Raw genomic sequence first — 23,006 nt, 5'->3', positions numbered from 1 at the left:
GATGATCAGTAAATTCAAGAGGTCGCACTTTGATCTTGTCCCTGCTCCTGTATATAAGGCATAAGGCATGTAGTGAACTAAGGTAAGCTACTGTTACCTACGTGCACTACATTAGTCATCCGTTTCTCTATCATCGACATATTCAAATCATCGTCTCAAGATTTGAGATATCATGACAAGGATCAACGCTAATGGGGCTTAGGCTTCGATTACATATGCCTGTCCCTACCTATTTCACAATCTTCTAGCTGGACCTTGAGATCCAGGGTGGCATGTGACTTGACATGACGATAAAAGGGCTACATACCATAGTATTCGAAAGCTCAGCAAATCTAAGGTCTTATTGTAAGATATCCAATGACATCATGGCCTGTAAGTACGGATACCTAGGTATGCGCTCACAAAGAGCCGTCAGGCAGATGATTCGATGGTGTCAGCATGAACGTGAATTGCCTCCACAAATTTATACGAGCCATCCATAGGTACATGTGTCGGATTCCGGGCTTATATAGAGCGCGCGCGCCGTCTTGTTGAGCTCCGTGTGCCGATCTAAATACCGACCACGAATGAGGTTCCTGAATAACTACCGGAGGTGACAATGACATCGGTAGATCAGATCAGATCCTTCAGCTTCACTGACGGAAATTATGCAGGACCCGAATTCTCTGCATCTCTCACGCACGATTCATGATGCTTCAAAGCAAGGCTGAAAGCGGGTCCTGCGGCTCCTCTTCCAAGTTGGCTAGACTTGTTTCATTGGCTGCAGAGTACCTAAGGTACTGTACCTAGGTACTTGTAGGGAGGGTAGCTGCATTATGTCAGCTTTCTACCGCTAAATTTTCCGTACCAACACTCGTGACCGCATCGTACAACTTCAACAGTGTCTAAGGTTACACTATCATCAACACGTTTCCATCAATATTCTCCTCCCCCAGCACTTTTCGGGACTGCTGCATCAGTTTCATATTCGTTCTTATCACCCAGCATCTCTAGTTTGACTAGACAACAATGTCTCGCGGCGGCACCACTCTCTACGTGACCGGCTTTAGCCACGGCACCCGCGCTCGCGACCTCGCCTACGAGTTCGAACGGTATGTCAACCTCGTCCACGCCCACGCCCACGCCCTCGCCCACGTCCGCGTCCTATCGTTCTCGCGCGCGCCTTCGTCCATGTCTATGCCCATGAGCTGCAGACTTTTATTTTTTTATTTTTGATGGTCTTCAGCCTGGCCCTGACGCCTCGCCGTCTATCGTCGTCCTCGCGCCATCGTCCTCTCGTTCCGTCCGCGCCCACGTCCCCAGCACTCTCTCCTCCCCTATCTTCCCACGTTAGTCGATGGGACTGCTTGTCCATTGTGCAGTCACATTTCGATTGAGTTGGCGCGGAGTCTTTCGAGATCCGACGTGCGAATGCGCATAGCGTTCATTTCAAAAAGGGGGCATCTGCCGGCGTTCAGCTGCGTTACAATATTTTCTGCAGTATACTGACCTTGAATCTGATAGCTACGGACGACTGGTTCGTTGCGATATCCCCGCACCTCGGTCTACGTCTTCCCGGCTGTAAGTATGCTCTACTCTGGATTTGGCGTGCAGTTGAGCTAACATGCCAGTAGCTTCGCTTTTGTTGAGTACGAGGACCGTCGTGATGCTGATGATGCCTACCATGAGATGCATAACAAGCGCATCGGTCGCGATGACATCTTGAAGATTGAGGTATGCCGTCCAAGCAAGACATTCGCAGCGCAATTACTAATCTAGTATCAGTGGGCTCGTACTCCTCCTTCTGCCTCATGGCGCTTCGAATCTGGACGCGACCGTGACCGACGTGGTGGCGCTCGCTCCCCTCGACGTGGACGCTCTCCTTCTCCCCGCCGCAGCACTCGCGATTATTCTCCTCGCAAGGACGACCGCAGGGATCGTGACCGAGACTATGACCGCGAGAGCCGACGTGACAGGGATCGCTCTCGCAGCCCTGATCATCGGTATATTTACAATTTGGCGCTCCAGTGATGCACATGCTAACCAGACGGCAGGGATCGTGAGCGTGACTCCAAGGATGACCGTGATGATCGTGACCGACGGGAGAACGGTACGAATGGTGACGAACGCAAGGGTATGTTTTCCAATTCTTGAACCACTTGACTTTGACTCACTCTGGGTACAGTTCTGGACAGTCCCCCTCCTGCTCACGACGATCTTGATGTTGCCGAGTAGACGACTCTCTGACAACAAGAGACTCCTTGTCATTTCTGAACAGGCTTCTCAAGTAAAAGTTTCTGCGACCTGCTTAGGGCCGGCGTAGCTCCCTATTGTTTGACAGGTCCACTGTGTAATATTGTTTGAAAGGCCCAGCCAATACGGCATGGAACGTATAAGATTCTGCGGATGCCATGCTGGGTCGGATATGGGTGCATTTTTTTTTTTTCCAAGACTGAAGGCTTTTGCCATGGCGCGTTTCCTTTGGAAGTTCTCATTTCGTAGGTAGTTTATCTGTAGACTGTTTTGTAACACGATTCGGCGCAACGGGTCAACGATCTGTCTGTATCGCATAATTCTTGAGCCTCATTTGCAGTGATACTGGGGGGTATGCACCCGATGACGATGACGTCGTACATCTCAGAGCTGTGACTGGTTCCGTTCATGCGGTCGCGCTACGGAGAGTAAGGGTTATCATGGCCAGTCACCATGAATCTTGTGTCTTCCCAGCCCCTTGCCCCTGCGCCTAGCTCAAAGGAGTCTGATCAATGGCTGACTTTAGTGTCTAACTAGGTAGCTATTCTTCAGTCGGCGCCTCTCAGATTCCACCTTTAAATAAGATTCATCAGAGACGTACTCCGGCATGTAGAATGGGCACGGGATAACGTTCCAGGGACACCACATTGGGCCAGATGCGAACAAGACTTGAATAGTTTTATTCGCACAGAACGCCAGTCTTTACCAATGCTGCCAAACCTGCACCGTTCATATGATCACTTGGACACATCTGCTGGTTGTCATATGCTCTATACTTACCCTGTAGTCACTGATCCGGCTGCGAGACCTTTGTACCCCACAGTCAAGCGTTCCTTCTCCTTCTCTCGAGCGGAAATCGGGGGACCACGCGCGCGCCCCGAAGTCATCCGCAACGCCGGCTCACGCGCCCCCATCCGCTCCTTGACGACGGCACCGATCCCGTCTCCCGTCCGTCAACATCCTCTTGCCATCATCGACCAAGGCTGTTCGTATAAAGACGATACCTGCCCAACGGCTGACGGACCTGATCGCCAATAATCCGCCCGCACGCCCTGCCGTGTGTCGGTTCTGGCGCAGACTGGAAAACTTGTCCCCAAATGGTTGCTTTCACTCTATCCTCACCTCGACCTTCCAGCATGCCATTACTATTCTTTCAACCACAGTAGCAATTGGAGACACAATCGTTTGACAGGGAATACCTAATACCGGAGACGATATTCAAGTTTTGAGACCACCCGCCACTGTCGCAATCGAGGTTGAGATCTAGCAACTACTTTAAACCCGGCGCTTTCAATAAAGACGAAGACCAATTGCCATTGTCTCACATACGACGCAATACGTTCGCCCGTCTCCCGTCGCCATGTCCACCTCCACCGTACGTCATGCATGCGCCGATCGTTGTTAACTTGGATGCAGTCTTGTTGCAAAATCATTTTTTCTCATGAAAGATTTGCTAATCAGGTATTATAGACACAACCAGACATGGTCAATTCGACCGAGGCTGCGGCCCCTAGCCGCTCCATGCAGTTTCGGGAGACCATCTCTCAGCCAGTGATCGCCGCATTCTGCGCAGGAGGTGTTGCTGGCGCTGTCTCCCGAACCGTCGTATCCCCCCTTGAGCGGCTTAAGATCCTCATGCAGATCCAGAGCGTCGGACGAGATGCGTACAAGCTGTCAGTAGGGAAAGCCCTCAGCAAGATGTGGAAGGAAGAAGGCTGGAGGGGATTTATGCGAGGCAACGGCACGAACTGTATCCGCATCGTCCCATACTCTGCTGTGCAATTCAGCAGTTACAACTTTTATAAGCGGGTATGTAGTGCATCAGGGGCGGTTCACCCTCATACCCACCAAGCTAACACATACGCAGAACATATTTGAAAGTTACCCGGGTGCTGATTTGGCACCGATTACTCGCCTCATCTGCGGTGGCATCGCTGGTATAACGTCCGTCTTCCTTACCTACCCTCTCGACATCGTTCGCACACGTTTATCCATCCAATCTGCAAGTTTTGCCGAGCTAGGAAATAGGCCAGACAAACTGCCTGGTATGTGGACTACTCTGGTGCAAATGTACAAGACCGAGGGTGGCATGTCTGCTCTGTATCGGGGCATTATTCCTACAGTTGCCGGAGTAGCACCATACGTAAGCCCCTAGTCTCCCTGCATTAACATACAAGTTTCAAGAACTGATTGACCCTTCCAGGTCGGCCTCAATTTCATGGTTTACGAATCAGTCCGGAAGTACTTGACGCCAGAAGGAGAGCAGAACCCCAACGCAACCCGTAAGTTGTTGGCCGGTGCCATATCTGGAGCTGTTGCACAAACTTGCACATATCCCTTGTAAGTAACTCTGCTGTAATTATGCGATCGCCTTGCTTATAGAGCACAACAGCGACGTTCTACGGCGACGATTCCAGATCAACACCATGTCAGGCATGGGCTACCAGTACAAGGGCATTACAGATGCAATCCGGGTCATTGTGATGCAAGAGGGAATCAAGGGACTTTACAAAGGCATAGTGCCTAACTTGCTCAAGGTCGCCCCCAGTATGGCATCAAGCTGGCTAAGTTTTGAGATGACCCGTGATTTTCTCGTCGATCTCAGGCCTGAATCTGAGCCACGCTCCTTGTGATTTTATATAGATATGTGAAGATAGTTTGTACTACAGAAGGGGTTTTCTTTTCAGGCATGGCTTTTGGCATTGGGGGAAAGAACAAAAACGGAAACGGACTGGCGCAGTCATGGGAGACGTCAGGACGTAGATTTGTACAATCATGAAGCAGTTGGAGCAAATGGTACAAGGCTTTGGTGCGAGGCCTGTCATATACATTACTGGATGATGCATAGAGGTTAAGAAAGATCTGGCGGCGGATACGGGGCAGGGACATATGAGTTGATAGACAAATTACCTTCGTAGTCCCCTATAATGGAATACTTGACTGGCTCAAGATAAGACCTTCATGTCTTCCCTTCGGGATGTTAAAGGCATGTTTGCATCATTACCTGATAGATCTATCTCACCACCACAGTGCTGGTAAAGTCATATAACGACTTCACAACTGGAAAATCTATGAATTATTCTTACCTGAAATGAGGATATAAGTGAGGAACGGGCCTTGGCCAGAGATACTGTAGTAAGTACCTCCTAAGGTCGATGAAGTAAGATACCCTGGGTACAGGTAGGTAGGGAGCCCCAGACCGAGGTGAGTTCGGTGACAACGGGACCCGCCCTCAAGGTGACCTAGAGCGGTTAGGTCCATTTTCCATGGTCAGTTACGGGGAAAGCACCCAAACCCTAACTGCCGTCAATGACCGCCCTCAATCGGGAGGAGCGAGTTGCACCGACCCACCATCCCAAGGCCTGAATTTTTTCTAAGGAAAGTGTTGTTCGACGCATCCGCCTCTATACCCAACATCGCCAAATTTCACAGCGACAACCGCCGCCATGGGTACGTGAAGATATTGAAGTTCAGCCTCTGTATGCGAGTAGAGAAGGAGTGCACTATCGTGCCTCTTTCTCTGCGACCAAGGCACCATCTTGTTCGCGAAAGCGCAAGACAGAGTTGCCCATTTTTGAGCATGCTTGAACCAAAAGGCTGACGATGGCTTCACCTCACAGGTATCGATCTCGACCGCCACCACGTCAAGGGCACTCACCGCACTGCCCCCAAGAGCGACAATGTCTACCTCAAGCTCTTGGTGAAGCTCTACCGCTTCCTGGCCCGTATGTCCAACCCCCCACCTGAAAGCGCACAAACCCGATCGAGAACTCTCAGTTAACCATCCCGTCACATCGTCTAGGCCGAACCGACTCTTCCTTCAACAAGGTCGTTCTCCGACGTCTGTTTACGTCCAAGATCAACCGCCCTCCTGTCTCCCTGTCCCGAATTGTCGCCAACATCAACAAGGAGGGCGAGAAGCGAACCGTCGTCGTTGTCGGTACCATCACCGATGACAACCGCCTGCTCGAGTTCCCCAAGGTGACTGTCGCTGCTCTGCGATTCACCGCCACTGCCCGCGCCCGCATTACCGCCGCTGGCGGTGAGGCCATCACCCTGGACCAGCTTGCTCTCCGTGCTCCCACCGGAAGCAACACCCTGATCCTCCGTGGCCCCAAGAACGCCCGTGAGGCTGTTAAGCACTTCGGCTTCGGTCCCCACAGCCACAAGGTAATATCATCCACTTATGGCGCTTCGGTAACAATCTCTAACACCCCCTGCAGAAGCCTTATGTCGAGTCCAAGGGCCGCAAGTTCGAGCGTGCTCGTGGCCGAAGACGTTCGCGCGGTTTCAAGGTCTAAGCGGCTGGTTGGTGAAAAAAATTGGCCTTGGGCGGAGTTTGGGCCAGGTTATGCGGCAAATGATGCCAAATTACGACTGGCAAATGGGTCTTGCATGGAATTGGCGTGCCTAGGTATCACAAAATTCTACAATGAAATTCTCGCGCATTATTGCCGTCATGATGTTGTTGGCTTCCATGTGATGGTATATCGCACGCCCCTGGCACAATTTTTCTTAAAGGATTGTAAGATAGCAAATCCAATGCCGCATGATTCCTACAGATACACATGTTGTACACATCCACCGAGGCCTATTCGTCTATGTCTGTGGGTTCTATCGTAACACCATGTTTCCTCCGTAGGCCAATAAAGTATGCTTCCCGGCTCTCCTACCCAAGGAATTAGTAGGTTATATCGAGGCCTGGAGCATCATGTACCTTTCTTGAAGAATCAGGCTTCTCTCTGAAAACCTTGGTGAAGAGAGTTTTCAACTTTTTCTCGAATTCCTTATCTTCGGGTCCCTGGTAGAATTTACAGACGAAATGTCCCCCAGATCGAAGAGTGTCGCTAGCAAACTGTAGAGCAGCAGCGCAAAGGTCCTTTATGGAAGTGTCAGTAGAGGTTACTCGTGATATGATTCAGGAGCCCCTACCATACTGCCCACATGGTCACGGAAGCCGTTTCCGCTCGTGTTCATCAACCTATGATAGGGATTACTCAATGTCTTCACGCTAAAGCCGGTGGTTTGCTCCCAGGGTGCTGACATGTCACTCAAAACAACCTGCGAGAGCATCAGCATCTTGAAAGGTTTTCTAGAAAGAGGTAATCGACAAACATCGACGATGCGCTTGCTTGGTCCTTCTAGACCAGATGCTGGTGGCTCGTTTTGCCCCGTGTGTCGCTCCATGTCGAGATAGCTAGGGCGGTCGACCGTGATACCTTGGTCTGTGACAGAGCTGTCGGATTTCTCAGTTTCCTGACCAACAGGTGGGTTCTGATGGCTTTCAAGAATGAAATTTTTGACCATCTCCTGAACAACTGGCGAGAGAAAATCGCCCTGAAATGTAGCTACACCACGAGGCGGCTGGGCTGGGATGAGGTCGATACCGATGACCCGGCCATTCGGTCTCGTCCTTTCCACGGCAACCTTGATTTGTCAACAATGCTGTTCACTTCGATGGCACAGAGACTTACCTGTGACCAACTGCCCGGTGCATATCCCTTGCGGGAGTGAGCTCAACGATCCACATGATGCTAACAGAATGAGAGGAGCAGTGGACTTACCAGGTCAACCACTGTCTGCCCATTGCCTTTGAACAGCTTGTACTTGGAGTCCATCTAGCCACTATATTAGCTTGTACCGACGAACGTCGATGATTGGAGTAGAACTTACTTCTAGGAGCTTGAAAGCTGCTCGGCTTTTGAGCCCTTGAACCTTTGCACCTCGTGCATACGCATCACGGCCCTGTCGCTGTTTCCAACGAGACCCTGATGAGGACCATCGGATCGATTCAGCTGCTGGTAGTGAATGAAGCAAGCATGGGCTGAACTTCCAGCCCAGGCTTGGGACCTTCGAAGGCAGTCGGATGTTCATCAAATTCGACGAGTTGAAATAGACATTCGTGATGGTAAAACTCTTCGTGACTAGCCGTGAAACACAATTGTCGGGGGCAGGTTCAAACGAGGGTCAGCGCAATACTGACAGGCACTTTGGTTGTGATATCAGTATCTGAGCATAAGTAGCTTGGTGTAATAATCTTATTTACAGTACTGTTATTACTGGTTGTAGAGACGGGAGTCAATAGTGGCCATCCAGCAAAATCGCTTGATACCTACCTTACCTTGAGGAACTAGGCTAACCTATACCTTAGATTGACATATATTCGAACGTTTCCAACTTTGAAGGAATCAGAGTGCATGTCAATATTGAGCCTGAGTGAACACCAGACACTAATGCAGGGAAGAAATAATCATTGTCCCATTTCAAAACCTTTGCGCCTACCGAACAATCCTTAACCTAATACCGTCGCTATTTCAGATAACAAACAGTACAAATGCAAACGCCATACCATGCGATCTCCACATCTGCCACCTGTTTAATAAAATAATCATACACTTACTTTCTTTAATGTAAGAAACTAGCTCCCACTCCTCGCCTATCCTTCTTCAAAGGCGAGAATGTTGCTCCACCGAATGCACCACGAACATTTCCCAGCGGTGCCTTGAGCCTACGCCCAGCCGCCATCTGGATCTTTGCTGGTCTGGGAGCTGGTTCCGCCTCCTCATCGTCGAACAGAGTCTTGTTGCCGCCTCCAAGCTGCTTCCGCTTCTTCTTGCGTGTATCTGCATCATCGTTTCCATTTCGCAACGACGCAGTAGCAGGGTTAGACTTCAGCAGTCCCGGCACCTTCTTGGGCTTCTCGATAGGTTCAGTTTCCGGTTCGTCAGCCTCGTCAACTTCGGCTATCATCTCGACTCTACTAGAAGTCTTGGCTACCTTGGTCTTTCTCTTTGCCTGGACCGGCATGTTCTTCTTGGTTGTTGGCGCCTCGTCCAGGGCTTTCCTTGGTCTGCCCCGGGCCTTTTGTGCTTTTGGCTGCTCCGCTTCCTCGGCGACAGCATCATCTTCAGCTTGATGATCTGGCTCTGCAGCCTCCTCTATGGGCTCCATAGATATAGAATCGCCAGCTTCTGGTCCAACATCTTCAAAGGCAACGGGTCCCGAGGCGCCTGTAGACTTCCCAGTGGGTGAGTGAAGTTCGCTTAGCTCATCTGACATGTTCTCCGAGAGATTCTTGGTACGGTTCAAAAAGGGCGTGATTGAGAACGTCGACTTCTCTCCTACCAAGGCGCGCTCAGCACCTCGTTTCTTGGAAGGCCGTCTCAGGGTTGCCTCATCTGGGCCTGGGGTTCCGATGCTGATATCTTCCATGCTCAAGTCCTGGGCTCTCTTCTTTCCAATGGGATGTTCCTTCATCGTGACATTCTTCTTGCTTGACTTGTTAGTCGCCAGAGCCTTACGAGCTTCCTCCAGTTCAGCGCGACAAGACGCGAGCTCAGCTCGTGCTTCCTTGAGGTCTCCCTGCGTCTTCTTCAGTTTGCTCCTCGTATCCTCCACGCGGCCTTCGAGCATGTCACATTCACCGCGGACTTCCCGTAGCTCTCTGGAGTGTTCTTTCTTAAGCTTCTCCAATTCTCTTTTCGCTTCGTCCAATTGTTCCTTCACTTGATCATTGTCATGATTCTTGGATTGCATGCGTTTTTTTGATCGCTTCTCATTTTCGAGTTCAACCTCGATCGAACTAAGCTGACGCTCGAGATCCTGCTTCTGGGCGATGACGGCGCGATGGTGTTCGAGTTGCGTCTTGAGGTGTTCAATCTCAGGCTGGATCTGGTCAAGCTTATGGCTGAGGGCGAGTTTCTCCTGCAAGACCTTGGTTGAGTCTTGTCTGAAGTCGTTCAAAGAACTGATTTCGGTCTGGCTTTGTGTCAGGCGGACTTTCTGATGGCCGTGTTGTAGATTATACCCTACCTTGAGGCCTTCCAGCTCGTTGCCCTGTTTTCTGAGCTGCATTTCTTGGGCTTTCAGTTTCTCCTTCGCCTCGGCAAGCTCAGCATGCACATCTTTCCCCTTTTTCGTGATCTGCTTCACGAGAGCATCTCGTTGGACCAGCCGATCCTTCAGGGACGAATTTTCATCGCGAAGCGTCAAGAGTCGCAGCTTTAGGAGACGAGCTTCCTCATCACGGCCTGTGAGGTCAATCTGATGGACGTTGTCTTGGTGTCTCAACTCAAGGTCACTGATACGAGCCGCGCGCTGTGGTCTGTAGTCAGTTCTGCTGTTGGGAGAAGCTATTTCATGCGTGTATCTACCTCTGTGGACTTGGTCCTTTTCATGTTTGCCAATGTGATGCCGCTGATGAGACAGGTTTAATGCAGTAAAGAGGAACCGGTACAACTTTTGACAGTTGAGTATACTGAAGCCCTGGCAGATGCAGAGTCTAACAAAAGACTGACATGCAAGGCAAACCAAAGTCGAGGTGGAATAAAACGTTATGGAAGACAGCCGAAGCCAACCTAGGTGCACTACCTTAGTACTAAGGTAGATATGTTTTGGCGACTGGTGTAAGCGTAAACATGTTGCTGCATCAAGATTAGCGCCTGTGCTATCGATAATACTCTCACGTGACCGAAAGCTCACTCGTCCAATGACGCCGCGGTGGTCCCCGCCAGCTCGAGACAGGAGCTTAGGTAAGGCGCTTTGCTCGATTGAGAGGCCACCTCAGCTTCACTGGCGTTATAGCTACAGCTTCCACAAGCAAGGTGGTAGATATAGCTTCAACGGTCTCCTACTTCTTCACTTACGGGCCAATTGGCCCCCTTTTTCTTCTCCTTTGAACAAACACCATCTCTTTTTCTTGTCAAAATGCGTTTCCTACGCTCACTTCTCTCCTTTGCCGTTCTTGCGACGGCCGTGGCAGCCGCCAAAAAGTCCTCCACTGAGCGGTTCGATGAATTCCATGCCAAACAGAGCTCGACACCGCTCAAGCTGAAGGAATCGACTTATAAAACCCTGACCTCTACACCAAGAGACTACAGCGTTGCTGTGCTCCTCACCGCTGCCGATGCCCGGTTTTCTTGCCAGCTCTGCCGCGAGTTCCAACCTGAATGGGACTTGCTGGGCAAGAGTTGGGCCAAGGGTGACAAGGCCGGCAACTCGCGGCTGATTTTTGGCACTCTGGACTTTGTTGATGGCAGAGAGGTTTTTATGTCGGTATGTACTCTGCAAGATCGAAAGCTGTAATGTCAATTTGGTAGCTGACGCTATCAATGAAGCTTGGCCTTCAAACTGCCCCTGTCCTCCTCTTATTCCAGCCCACCGTCGGTCCCCATGCTGCTCAAAAGCCAGAGCCACTGCGATACGACTTCAGTGCCGGGTGAGTAGTTTTGTCCATGACCCTTCTAGACGACTGACTAACAAACAATTTTCAGACCCCCGACTGCCGAAAAGGTTCACTCCTGGCTGGCTCGTCAGCTGCCTGACCGACCTCATCCTGCTGTCAAGCGACCTTTCAACTATGCGGGTTGGGCGATCACCATAACTATTGTCCTCGGAGTTGTTACTGCAGGTGTCGTGGCTTGGCCGTATGTCTCTCACATTCTGCAGAGCCGCAACCTCTGGGCAGCCTTGTCCTTGATGACTATTCTCTTGTTCACCAGCGGCCACATGTTCAACCATATCCGAAAAGTTCCCTACGTTACTGGTGACGGACGTGGTGGAGTTAACTACATCGCGAGCGGTTTCCAGAACCAACTCGGCTTGGAAACACAGGTGGTGGCAGCAATTTGTATGTCTCGTCTACTCCCCCCTTGACTTTGTTCCTTCTGCTGACTGCCTTTTCTAGACGGTGTCCTATCCTTTTGCGCGATCTCCCTCGCTATCAAGGTCCCACGAATTGCTGAAGCCAAGTCTCAACAAGTTGCAGTCATTGCTTTCGGTGGCGCCCTCTTCCTTGTCAATAGCTTCCTGTTAAGCGTTTTCCGTGTCAAGAACCCTGGCTATCCATTCTCTCTGCCGCCCTTCATGTGAAATCATAAGGTAGGATGAGAATGGAAACAGCCGCTGAATGTTTTGAGAGAAGATGACGCTGTGGACCAGCAGTCACTCAGGATCAGGAGCATCCTCGTTTTAGGGAGATGACGTGTCTTACGGCGAGTAGAAGGACAAAAGCATGTTGTATGATACTTCCCAAATAGACCTTGCTTAGAAATGGCGGATAAGGCGTCAGTATCCTGTGTTCCTGATTAATGGCGCCCCTGGTTGCAGCTCTGACGTGAAGGCATGGAAACCTTCTTGCCATTGTTGCCTCTCGGTTGAAATAACGGAGGCCAGTGTCACTGTCACAACATCACATCACGTCTCTTGCCAACAATAGACGAAAGATCACTTAAACGATGAAAATATTTTGAAAACTCGAGTTCTTTATTGGAGAACAAAAGGATGAATCCCGGTAATTTCAGGGGCTGCCTATAACCATCAAATGCGTTATGCCCTCGTCAGATTTGTAGTCGCCCCCCTTCCTTTGCATCAATAAAGACCAAACGAGGAAGCCAACCATTTGACGCCCTACCAATGATCTACCTTCTTCCGCTCGCCTTCGTCACCACGCCTCTTTTTTAGGGTAGAGCAATTTATGCCCTCGACATGACACCCCAGGCACGGATGATGTTGTCAGTGTAGCCAGCGAACAGAGTCTGGCCATCAGCAGACCAAGCCAAGCTGACACACTCAGGCTCTCGGCTCTTCTTGCCGACAGCGGGGAACTCAGGCTTGAGCTCATCAACCTTGCTCTTCTTCTCAAGGTCGAAGATGATGATGCTGCTGGCAGTGGCAGCGCACAGCCAGTATCTGTTGGGGGAGAAGACAAGGGCGTGGATCTCGTCGTTGGCGTTGAGAGAGTAAAGGTGCTTGGACTCGTTAAGATCCCAGAGCATGGTGGTACCGTCCTTGCCACCGGAGGCGCACAGAGAACCGTCGGGGGAGATAGTGACAGTGTTGATGTAACCGGTGTGGCCGATGTGGTCAGTCTGGAGCTTGCAGGTGGAGAGCTCCCAAACCTGGACAAATTGTCAGAATTAATCAAATAAATGCATATGAGCAGAAAAATGGAAACGAGGGCTATGCAAAAGCTGGGATCAGGGCAATGGTGAATAGTGGTCTCATGGCCTGCGTGAACAGGCTCTGAAGTAGCAAATACTTGGGTTGCAAACATCATGTGAAAAGCGAAGTTACAGGATCTGTCTTGTTTACTGACCTTGACGAGCTTGTCCCAGCCGGCGGAGACAATGACAGGGTTCTGAGGGTTGGGGCTGAAGCGGACGCAAGAAGCCCACTCAGTGTGGCCCTTCTCGGTGATGGTGTACTTGCAGTCACCGAGAGTGTTCCAGAGCTTGATGGTTCGATCGCGAGAACCAGAGACGATCTGGCGGTTGTCGGCAGAGAAGCTGACGGAGAGGACGTCGTTGGTGTGACCGACGAATCGTCGAGTGGTAGTACCGCTGGCAAGCTCCCAGAGACGCAGAGTCTTGTCCCAAGAGGCAGACAGAGCGTAGGCACCGTCAGAGGAGATGACCTAGTTCCAACAATCAGCCGAATCCTAAATTACACCTGCCCGCCAAATTGCCATGGTGTGCGGCGGGGCACTGGGAGAACGTACACAGTCGGAGACGATGTGAGAGTGGCCGTGGAGGGATCGCTTGGGGTAGCCGTACTGGGACTCATCGCGAGTGAGGTTCCAGATGATCAGGGTCTTGTCTCGGGAGGCAGACAGGAGCATGTTGGGGCTGGAGAAATGTTAGTTGAGTGGCCTCGAAGCAAAAGCGTGACCAAGGTTGTTCTCGACGTACTTCTCCATGGAGGTAGCCAGACTGGTGACCCAGCCATTCTGCATTTAATAGTCAGCCTTCGGTCCTTGTTCCCTCTTGGGTTATCTATCTCATCCCACGATGCCAACTGCAGACATCTTGATTTGTAGCGGGTCGTAGCCAGCGACAGTCGCGACGCAGCAGCTGGCACGGCAGCGACAGGAGCAAGGTATCATGGGGATCGACGTACGTGGCCCTCGAGAGTGCCCTTCAAGATCAATTGTTCGGCCATGTTTGCGGTGACGAGGCGATGCAGAGGATCGAGGTGCTTGAGGGAAGAAAGAGAAATCAAAGGCTGCTCTGCAAAACCTAGGCCGAGTCGGAAGGGAAGGCGGTTGCGAATCGTACCTGCCCTTTTTTTTGTGTGGGTTAAAAATTAGAGAAAGTTAGGGCCTTGAGCTCCGCTTCGACATTAGCGGGGTGCGAGAGGCACACCAGGTACGTACCAACTTGCTCAGGCAGTCGGGTGGAAGACAGGTTTCTGAATTTTCCACATCAGTTGAGAAGTGTGGCGTTATCCAAGCTCAGGTGTGGCGTATATGTGGCTGCCTTTGTGACCGTCATGAGAGATGAGACAATACCCATAAGTAGATGCATTTCTAACAATGATTGGCGACGAGGCAACCGAAGGCAACACAGCCTCCAAGGTGGCCCCCCCTCAGTTCATCTGTTGGGACTCGAATTAGTCGGCAGTTCAAGCCAGAGAGTTTGAGGACCAACATACACACGCAGACGACGCAGCAACAATGGAGCTTAAAACACTATCACATTGTTGCTATCAGTCTAAGCATGTTCAGAATATGCACATAAAGGCTGAGATGAAAAGCTCGGAGCACAGTGTTGACCTCGATTCGTTCTCGTTCGGTGTTGTTCTATATCAGCATTCGCTCGCTCCATTGCCTTTCTAACCCAAAATAAAATGCAGTGAGCCTAGTAACGCCTTATGCCCTCCCAGCCAGAGTATTATATACGGGGTATCATGTAAGCCATTTTTGTCTGGACTCCTTTGGGTGTTCATGCCGACTTTTTTGCCAAGGCAGCTGAACGTTTACCAGCCTTGGGAACCTCCTTACGCGAGAACAACGCCTCGCCGTTGACGATCATGCTATGGTCGGCGATCTCCATCTGATCGGTATTCTCTCCTCTACCCTCAGTTGCCATAAATCTCTTCATCGTTGATTCCCAAAGACGAAATCGTTCTTTGCCATGTGGATCACGCTCAACTAAATTCTTGACCTCTTTCTGCTTGCGCATTTTGGATGCGCGGACTAGTCGTCTTAGAGCATCCTCACCCTGCTGGGCCGTCCTTGCGGCTTCCTCTCGTATTTTCTTCGAGTCTCGAATACTAGTATCCTCCTGAGGAGTGAACTTGTACGTGTGTTTGCTGGGAAAGTCGGGAAAAGAAGAAGGAACATAATCTTTCTCATCTTTGTCTGGTTGTCCACTGAGCTCCTCGCCTAGAAGGGGTAGGGTCGTGTATGCATCGAGGTCCTCGGGTAGTATATCGACATAACCGGGAAATAGTTGTGTTTTTGAGACAGGAGGCTTCAGGTGCGGTTTCAGCGAGGAGACGCTAACATTGTGCCGTCGTAGCGCATGCTCGAAGTCGGTTGGGATAGGATGCTCGCGGCGGGCAGCGAGTGCGAGGGTTTTGGCAGCTTCAATCATGCCCTCCAGATCTGGAGTGTATTAGTTATGGAACGCCGATCAGGGAGCTGCAGCCAACGACTCACACGTCTCTACCATCCCTGTGAAGCTCTCCATTGCCTCGGGGCTTGCTCCCAGAAACCCATCGTGGTTGAGAACCATTGCGATCGAACGCTGAAGTCCCGTTCTAGCTTGATAATGCGGATTCGGTACCGAGGATTCAATCGAGCGAGACTCTTCATCCTCGATCTGCATCGTGACGCTTTCCAAGTCTTGGAAGCGAGGGCGTTTCGGGTTAGGCTGTTGGTCCTCGGCAGGCGATAGACTTCGTTTGGGCGTCATTGCGACGATGCTGTCAAATACAAGATCGCGACGCGTGTTGGCGCAAGAGTGGAAAAGGTATTGCTAATTTACCATGCGAAGGCTATATATTGTGACGCCTTTTTAAATCGAGATCTCCTTGAGGTGTAAGGTAGGTGATGGGAAGCTAGGAAGAGATTACTTGAGTCGTTAGTGATAAGGCTGAATGCACCTTTGTGGTATTTGCGGGAGCTCGAGTAGGAGCAGTTCGAGGTTGGAAGCTTTCCTCGGTAGCGCGCCCGGAGAAGCTTCGGCTCATACCTACCTAGGTATCCATGCTTCTCCAGGTCCTCATGGGAACCACCACCTACTAAGCTACATACAACAAAGGATGGCAAGCTCTCTCACCATTGTTCATGTATGCCGTTATTATCATTTACGGCATTCGACAGCCCATTGACTGGTGGAAATCTATAGTAGTCTGGCACTTGGGACATGGCATGCGGTATTGTTCAACATAAGGTACCTTATGGTGCATCGTGATAGCTCAACCTTTATGGGTCTTCCAGCGGGTTCCCACTAATACCTATCTTTGCGCTTCGAGTTGCTGACAACCATTATTGATAGAATGTTGATTACCTAGTGATGACAAGTACGTCATGAATGAATGTCCTAAATTCTCACTCAATCAACCAGGAAAGGGCAACAGTGCCTGTGTGTGTGTGAAATTAATAGCGGCATTAGTAAGGTTCTAGACCACAAGATCGACGCCCGTCGTTCAAGTGTCCCAAACTCGCAAATACAACCCAACCCAACGCATTGTGACCCATGCTAGCCATCCATGCTTTGCCATGCTGTCTCACAGCTTCTCACATGCAAGTCGCCAGGATTGTACAAGCATACATGCCAATCGGCTAACCAACTGAAAGCTGGGCAGCGGACTGGCTAACGACTTTGACCGACACTTTGAAACAAGCCTTTTAGAGAAGAACTGAGCCCTGCATTTTGAGGTTTGACGCCGTTGCTTGACCTGAACGAATTACAGGGGTCTGTCAGAAGTGACAGGCAGATCGATAAATCAACCACCATAGACTACTCCGTACGCAGGCTCTCACTCTATTAACTCGCTCAGCTAATACGCTTGCTTCAACGTCAAAGCGTATCACGACAATCCCAATTTTGGTCATTTCCACAGATACTTACCCAGGTACGCTACGGCACACATTGGGGACTCTGACGGCAAAGAAACAATAAGCTACGGCACCTCTTTAGTCGGTTCGAGGCCCTTCGATCTTTTGTCCTCACCACCTCTTACCAACACACACCTTGAAAAACAGTTGATACCTGAAACAAATGTACGACTCAGAAACGATACAAGCCTGGACCGAGCTGCCGATTCTCTTGTAGATGGATATATCTATCTATCTATCTACCTTACCTTACTTATAATCACCAAGTAACACAAGACCATAAGAGTCCTAAAAGGTACCTATTCAGATGACCCTTACCCTGCACAATTATTCAATTCCCTTGCCGCATGCATCACAAAGAGTTTGGCTTCAATAGGGCCCTAAAGCCCGCAATATCAAAACCATCAATCCCACCCTGCCCGTCTATGGCCATATCTTGCCTCAAATACCCAAGGCTGGACTTTCGGATGTGTCATTGCATTGTCCAACATATTAACTCGTTTTGCCAGCGATACAGTCAGTTCCCTTTTGTATTGCTTCCACCTTCAACATGTTTCCTTTCGACCAAGCTTCCCTGCCTCAAATAACAACTCGCAAAGCCCTCATTGGCGTGGATTTTCAGCATGACTTCATATCCAAGGATGGTGCTTTACCTGTCCACGAGCCGGAGGACTTTGTGGACCAGACTATCAAGCTGGCCCAGGCATTTCGAGGAGTCGGTGACGTTGTGTGGGTTCAGTCACAATTTAGTGAGACCCGACCTGTGCTTGAAGAACAAATCCTTGTAAGCGACATGGCGCCCAAAACACCACGAGCTTCCAAGAGAGGTCGACCAAACATCCCTGTTCAACCAATCGACGACGATGGCCCGCCAGATGAAGAGGCCTTTTTGAGCCATGAGGATGCTACGTGTGTCAAGGCGGACACGCCTGGCTGCCGGATAGCTTCAGCCATAGAAGACTCATTGCCCAAAACAGACACAAGGTTGACCAAATCACACTATTCAGCCTTCCAGTCAACCCACCTGTTGCGCATACTGCGTGCTAAGATGGTCATGGAACTCTTCATTTGTGGATCACTCACCAACGTTGGTGTATATGCCACAGCTCTTGATGCCGCAGGCCATGGAATGGCAATCACCATCGTCGACGACTGTTGCGGTTACCGATCAGAGTCCAGAAAGACTTCGGCAATAGCCTCTCTAATAGAACTGACTGGATGCGAAATTGCCTCGTATGACGAAGTCATGGAGGTGATACAACCCAAGTCCAAACCCCCCAAGTCAAGAAAGCCCCCGTCTTCGTCCAAGGCCCAGGAACAACCCCGGGCTGCAAAGCCAGACCATTCAAAAGATGAGGGTCGCGAGAAGAGCACTACCCCGGATTTTGTTAAGGACATGACAAGCCTTCGACTGGCTTCAAATCCCCCAAGCCCCGCATCAACACCGACTCAGCCCCAGCCAAAGGCGTCGTCGACAAGTGCAGCTGAACACCATGACTCAGAGGTCAGCCCGGAACCGAAGGCTGCAGAATCAAATGGTGTTAATCAGATCAAATCTACTGAGGCACTCAATGACATACATGAGCTGAACAAGGCCAAGGATTCCCCTATTAAAGCCGTTGTCGCAGATGCCATCAAAGCCGAACCAGATTCAGCATTATTGGACCATACTTCTCGAGGCCAAGAAGAAAGCACAAACAAAGATTCCCAGGATAATACTACACAAAATCCAGACCAAGTCATCGCCCCATCGTCTCCAGCCGAGACAAGCCAGAAAGAAGAACGGACCATTGCGTCACCTCCAGCCCAACCTTCCAGCAAGCACGAAGTACAGACAATGAAAGCACGACCAGACAAGACACAGGAAATACCTGAGATGGACAAACCAGCGGCTATACATGATGCCAACCTTCAACAGGAAGGCCTGTGCGAAGGAGATACCGACATCATTGAGAATGTTCTTCCTGAGCCATTACTCGAGGGCATTTTCGATAAGTTGCGCGAGGAGGTTCAGTGGCAGCGAATGTCTCACCAGGGTGGACAAGTTCCACGGCTTGTTGCAGTTCAGGGTGAGATTGGACCAGACGGGAGCATCCCAGTCTACCGTCATCCATCTGACGAATCTCCTCCACTGCTGTCGTTCTCTCCTACGGTACTGGCCATTAAAGACGAGACCGAGAAACGGCTGGGCCATCCTCTGAACCATGTGCTGATCCAGTACTACCGGGATGGAAATGACTACATCTCCGAACACAGCGACAAGACTCTGGACATCGTCAAAGGATCTTATATCGCCAACGTGAGCCTCGGCGCCGAACGAACTATGACTTTCAGAACAAAGAGAAGGGACAAGGACCCTTCACAGGAGGATGTCACCTCTCCAACAACCTCGAAAAGAGTGATACAGCGTGCCAGACTCCCACACAATTCTCTATGCCGACTAGGCTTGAAGAGTAACATGAAGTGGCTGCATGCCATCCGTCAGGACAAGCGTTCAAAGAAGGAGAAATCCGCGGCCGAACTTGCATATGAAGGAGGGCGAATCTCTCTAACTTTCAGGCAGATAGGGACGTTCCTGAATGGCGAGGAGACTCTTATATGGGGCCAAGGTGCCAAGGCCAAGACCCCCGAGGATGCCCACGCCGTCATCAACGGACAGTCTACCGAGGCAATCGAGCTGCTGAAAGCTTTTGGGACAGAGAACCACTCAAGCGAATTCGATTGGAACGCACATTATGGAAAAGGGTTCGATGTGCTGCATATGAGCAACGCACCTCGCCTCTTTACCTGCAGTGACCCAACTATCAATATGCGCATTGCTCTCATGTTGGCGGAGTTCGGCGTAAACTACGCAAAGGGAAGCATCACGACTGGATCTGCAGCAACAGACTCTGAGAATCTATCAGTCAAATTCGTGGACAAGGACAAATCCATGGTTCAAGGTGATATGGCTGTCATGTCGTACATTGACGCCCGGTATGGGCTTGGGAGACCTGGCAGCACCCCACAAGCACCAAAGGAGTTGGCCATTCGGCTCACTCGTTTCCAGCGAGCCCTGGCTCTTTTGGATATCTGGAAAACCCTTCCGAAGGAAGCCAAGAGCGGCAAACGAGACACGAAGTCTCTTAAACAAGAGCTTGAAGTTTGGGACGGGTTCCTCGCTGAAGATAATGGACCTAACATCGCTGGCGTGGAACTGTCTCTGCCGGACTTCGCCTTCTGGCCAATTTTGCACAACATGGTGGAAGAAACAGGAGTAGAGACCCTCCGGGATCAGAAAAGGCTAAGTGAATACTATAAGAGGGTTGGCGGGAAGCCCAGTTTCAAGAAGGTGCTTGGCCAGCAGTCGCAGCAGCAGTCATAGGAGATTACCCCTGCTCGATGGTTGCATTTTAGACAAGTGGTAAAATGGTGATCCTCAGGATTAGGTAGTGCCTGGGTAATACCTTGTCCTTTGTGAACGGGGAAGGAATTGTTGACGCAAATGTGTATGGGATCATACGTGTATACCTATGTATTGTTCATTGCAGTAACACGATCTTCTTATGTAAGTGATCAGTGCAGCGCAGCACAACAGTGGTGACCAATAAACAGGTTAAAAGCAAGGGCAATGCCTCTATCATGGCAACAGAGGATGTAGAGGAACCGTGGGAGACTTTCAGGCGTCGCAAAAAGACAAGGTGAGAAAAATGGGGGAAGAGAATTATACAATGTTTGGTATCTATTGTTCCAAAACCGTGAGGAGGATAATATACTCAACGAACCGACCCCTCGATTGTTAACTTGAAGCACCCTCTGGAGATTATTCTGAGCTGCTCCATGGAAGAGGATATGTGCCAACCCAATCCTCAACCTCACTTCGTAGTTGGACAATTTCGGATTCCGTCTCACCATCACCGAGGTGATCTAGGAAAACCTTTATCTTGCCAGGGCTCTTCTCACCTTTCTCCTCTGCTGCTTTTCTAGCGGCTTTGTCGATGCGAGAAGTGATGGTGACGGCACGATCCACAACGTCAGCAACACGAACGAAATCATCCTCGTTAAACCCACGGGTAGTCATGGCAGGAGTACCCATGCGAAGGCCACCAGGAACCAAAGCAGAACGATCCCCTGGGACTGTGTTTTTGTTGGCTGCCACACCCACCAACTCCAAGACGCGCTCAACTCGGCCACCATCAATGCCCTGGGGTTTGAGATCAGCCAGGACCAGGTGGTTGTCTGTACCTCCGCTGACAAGTTTGTATCCCAAGCCACCTTTGCCCTTGGGCTCGCTCAGCCGCTTTGCGAAAGCTTTGGCGTTTTTCAGAACCTGGGACTGATATGCTTGAAATTCTGGAGTCTGTGCTTGCTTGAGAGCTACAGCAAGAGCGGTGATGGTGTGGTTATGCGGACCGCCTTGGTGACCAGGAAACACGGAGCTGTTGATAGGACCTTCGAGGTCATAAAGAATATCTTCCTTCGTCTTGGGATTTTGTCTCCGTACGCCTTTCCTATAAAAGATCAGAGCACCTCGGGGACCCCTTAGGCTCTTGTGGCTTGTTGTGGTTACGATATCGGCGTAGGCGAAGGGACCAGGAATGGCCTTTGCTGCAACAAGACCAGAAATATGGGCGATGTCGGCTAGTAGGTAGGCGTTGATCTTGTCGCAGACCTCCCGCATGCGCTGATAGTCGATCAGTCGGCTATAAGCACTCGCACCAGCGACAATAATCTTTGGCCTATATATGCTTGCCATCTCCTCCAACTTGTTGTAGTCGATATATCCTGTAGTCTCGTCTAGTCGGTACGGCAAAGTTTCGAAGTACTTTGATATCGCTGAAATCTTCTTTGTGGGCGTTTGATAACCATGAGATAGATGGCCGCCATGTGGTAGATCGAGACCCATTAGCCGATCATGGGTATTTAGCAAGGCAGAGTAGACATAGAGGTTCGCTGGAGCGCCAGAGAGAGCTAAGAGGTAATAGTCAGCATCGCATGCGCCCATGTAAGTCACTTGAATAGCTTGAATAGCAACCGACCTTGAACATTGACACCCCATAACTTTGGGTCGAGTCCGAACGATTCAAGGGCACGCTGTTGACAAAGCCTTTCGGCCTGGTCGATGAATTCATTCCCGCCATAGTAACGGGCCCCTGGGTATCCTTCCGAGTATTTATCTACAGCATACGTCAGTCTCAAGGTCTGTCGTCGTTCGATCCTTGGCTACTAAAGCTCACTCTGCATCACGCTACCAAGGGCATCGAGTACAGCCTGGGAGGTAAAGTTCTCGGAGGGAATCAGATTGATGAAATGCTTCTGGCGGTCTTTCTCCTATCCAAGCCGTCAGCACAGGGGAAGCAGGTAGAATTAGAATGTGTAGCATCAATGCGACCAACCTTCTCAATGATGTCGAAGACAGCGGGGTCAGCTTTGCTCAGATGGGCTGAGAGGGCCTAGGTTGAGGAACAGGAACATTAGATGCTAAACTTGTTGAATCAACCCAATTGAAGAAGACACACCTGCTGCTGGTCCTCCAGAGCTATGGAAGATGCGGCACGAGTACATGTCGCGAATACAGCAGCTGGCCTTGCGATGTTACGCAGGACACGCGAGGTGCCTCTCACGCCAGCGAGAGACATAGCTTTGCTTGGCAGTTGATGGTAAGACACCGAGATCGAATGATGCCGGCGCTTATGGGAGGGAGAGACAAATTAAGAGTGAGTTCTATAAAAGAGCTTCACGAGGTGCTAGTTGTAGTCCAGCGGCGTGTTCGCTCAGGACGTCATTGACTGATACGACGGGACTCAATTAGTGCCGACGACGTAGGCGGAGGGTGGAGGTGGAGGAAGTTCGGACAGGGCCGAGACTCGAATGATGATGAGTGACCCGTCTCATGGATCCATAGCCGGGAGACTCAAAGACGCACACCTGCCCGGTCTAGTATGATAGGTAC

The 23,006-nt window shown here is 50.6% G+C and overlaps 9 protein-coding genes across 9 annotated transcripts; 5 read left to right on the top strand and 4 right to left on the bottom strand.

Annotated features, from left to right (window-relative positions):
• Positions 1–1,008: 1,008 nt before the first annotated feature.
• FTJAE_5605 (uncharacterized protein) lies at positions 1,009–2,214 on the top strand (the record flags this gene model as incomplete). The annotated part of the gene is made up of 7 exons (XM_037352131.1): positions 1,009–1,134; positions 1,226–1,328; positions 1,504–1,564; positions 1,614–1,713; positions 1,765–1,982; positions 2,034–2,113; positions 2,165–2,214. 7 exons carry the CDS (start codon positions 1,009–1,011, stop codon positions 2,212–2,214), a joined length of 738 nt encoding a protein of 245 aa, XP_037207339.1.
• A 1,378-nt stretch (positions 2,215–3,592) lies between these two features.
• FTJAE_5604 (mitochondrial carrier) lies at positions 3,593–4,865 on the top strand (the record flags this gene model as incomplete). Its single annotated transcript, XM_037352130.1, has 5 exons — positions 3,593–3,607; positions 3,703–4,041; positions 4,100–4,375; positions 4,436–4,572; positions 4,625–4,865. 5 exons carry the CDS (start codon positions 3,593–3,595, stop codon positions 4,863–4,865), a joined length of 1,008 nt encoding a protein of 335 aa, XP_037207338.1.
• Positions 4,866–5,678: 813 nt separating this feature from the next.
• Positions 5,679–6,533, top strand: FTJAE_5603 (50S ribosomal L18e protein; the record flags this gene model as incomplete). Its single annotated transcript, XM_037352129.1, has 4 exons — positions 5,679–5,682; positions 5,853–5,957; positions 6,035–6,402; positions 6,456–6,533. 4 exons carry the CDS (start codon positions 5,679–5,681, stop codon positions 6,531–6,533), a joined length of 555 nt encoding a protein of 184 aa, XP_037207337.1.
• A 380-nt stretch (positions 6,534–6,913) lies between these two features.
• FTJAE_5602 (ribosomal RNA large subunit methyltransferase J) lies at positions 6,914–10,409 on the bottom strand (the record flags this gene model as incomplete). Its single annotated transcript, XM_037352128.1, has 6 exons — positions 6,914–7,111; positions 7,165–7,659; positions 7,797–7,850; positions 7,906–8,082; positions 8,662–10,329; positions 10,386–10,409. The coding sequence occupies 6 exons, from the start codon at positions 10,407–10,409 to the stop codon at positions 6,914–6,916; spliced, it is 2,616 nt and encodes an 871-aa protein (XP_037207336.1).
• Positions 10,410–10,938: 529 nt separating this feature from the next.
• On the top strand, positions 10,939–12,102 carry FTJAE_5601 (OST3-oligosaccharyltransferase gamma subunit; the record flags this gene model as incomplete). Its single annotated transcript, XM_037352127.1, has 4 exons — positions 10,939–11,286; positions 11,331–11,449; positions 11,505–11,860; positions 11,918–12,102. 4 exons carry the CDS (start codon positions 10,939–10,941, stop codon positions 12,100–12,102), a joined length of 1,008 nt encoding a protein of 335 aa, XP_037207335.1.
• Positions 12,103–12,704: 602 nt separating this feature from the next.
• On the bottom strand, positions 12,705–14,169 carry FTJAE_5600 (CPC2; the record flags this gene model as incomplete). Its single annotated transcript, XM_037352126.1, has 5 exons — positions 12,705–13,130; positions 13,328–13,645; positions 13,730–13,856; positions 13,920–13,957; positions 14,128–14,169. The coding sequence occupies 5 exons, from the start codon at positions 14,167–14,169 to the stop codon at positions 12,705–12,707; spliced, it is 951 nt and encodes a 316-aa protein (XP_037207334.1).
• Positions 14,170–14,951: 782 nt separating this feature from the next.
• On the bottom strand, positions 14,952–15,926 carry FTJAE_5599 (uncharacterized protein; the record flags this gene model as incomplete). Its single annotated transcript, XM_037352123.1, has 2 exons — positions 14,952–15,616; positions 15,671–15,926. 2 exons carry the CDS (start codon positions 15,924–15,926, stop codon positions 14,952–14,954), a joined length of 921 nt encoding a protein of 306 aa, XP_037207333.1.
• Positions 15,927–17,624: 1,698 nt separating this feature from the next.
• FTJAE_5598 (alpha-ketoglutarate-dependent dioxygenase alkB like 3) lies at positions 17,625–20,438 on the top strand (the record flags this gene model as incomplete). Its single annotated transcript, XM_037352122.1, has 1 exon — positions 17,625–20,438. One exon carries the CDS (start codon positions 17,625–17,627, stop codon positions 20,436–20,438), a length of 2,814 nt encoding a protein of 937 aa, XP_037207332.1.
• A 438-nt stretch (positions 20,439–20,876) lies between these two features.
• Positions 20,877–22,692, bottom strand: FTJAE_5597 (serine hydroxymethyltransferase mitochondrial; the record flags this gene model as incomplete). The annotated part of the gene is made up of 5 exons (XM_037352121.1): positions 20,877–22,024; positions 22,093–22,230; positions 22,291–22,384; positions 22,450–22,506; positions 22,573–22,692. The coding sequence occupies 5 exons, from the start codon at positions 22,690–22,692 to the stop codon at positions 20,877–20,879; spliced, it is 1,557 nt and encodes a 518-aa protein (XP_037207331.1).
• Positions 22,693–23,006: the final 314 nt, after the last annotated feature.

The sequence above is a fragment of the Fusarium tjaetaba genome (genome assembly GCF_013396195.1).
Source record: "Fusarium tjaetaba strain NRRL 66243 chromosome Unknown NRRL66243_c0000108, whole genome shotgun sequence".
Classification (NCBI taxonomy): domain Eukaryota; kingdom Fungi; phylum Ascomycota; class Sordariomycetes; order Hypocreales; family Nectriaceae; genus Fusarium; species Fusarium tjaetaba.
This window is presented reverse-complemented; position numbering and strand designations above follow the sequence as displayed.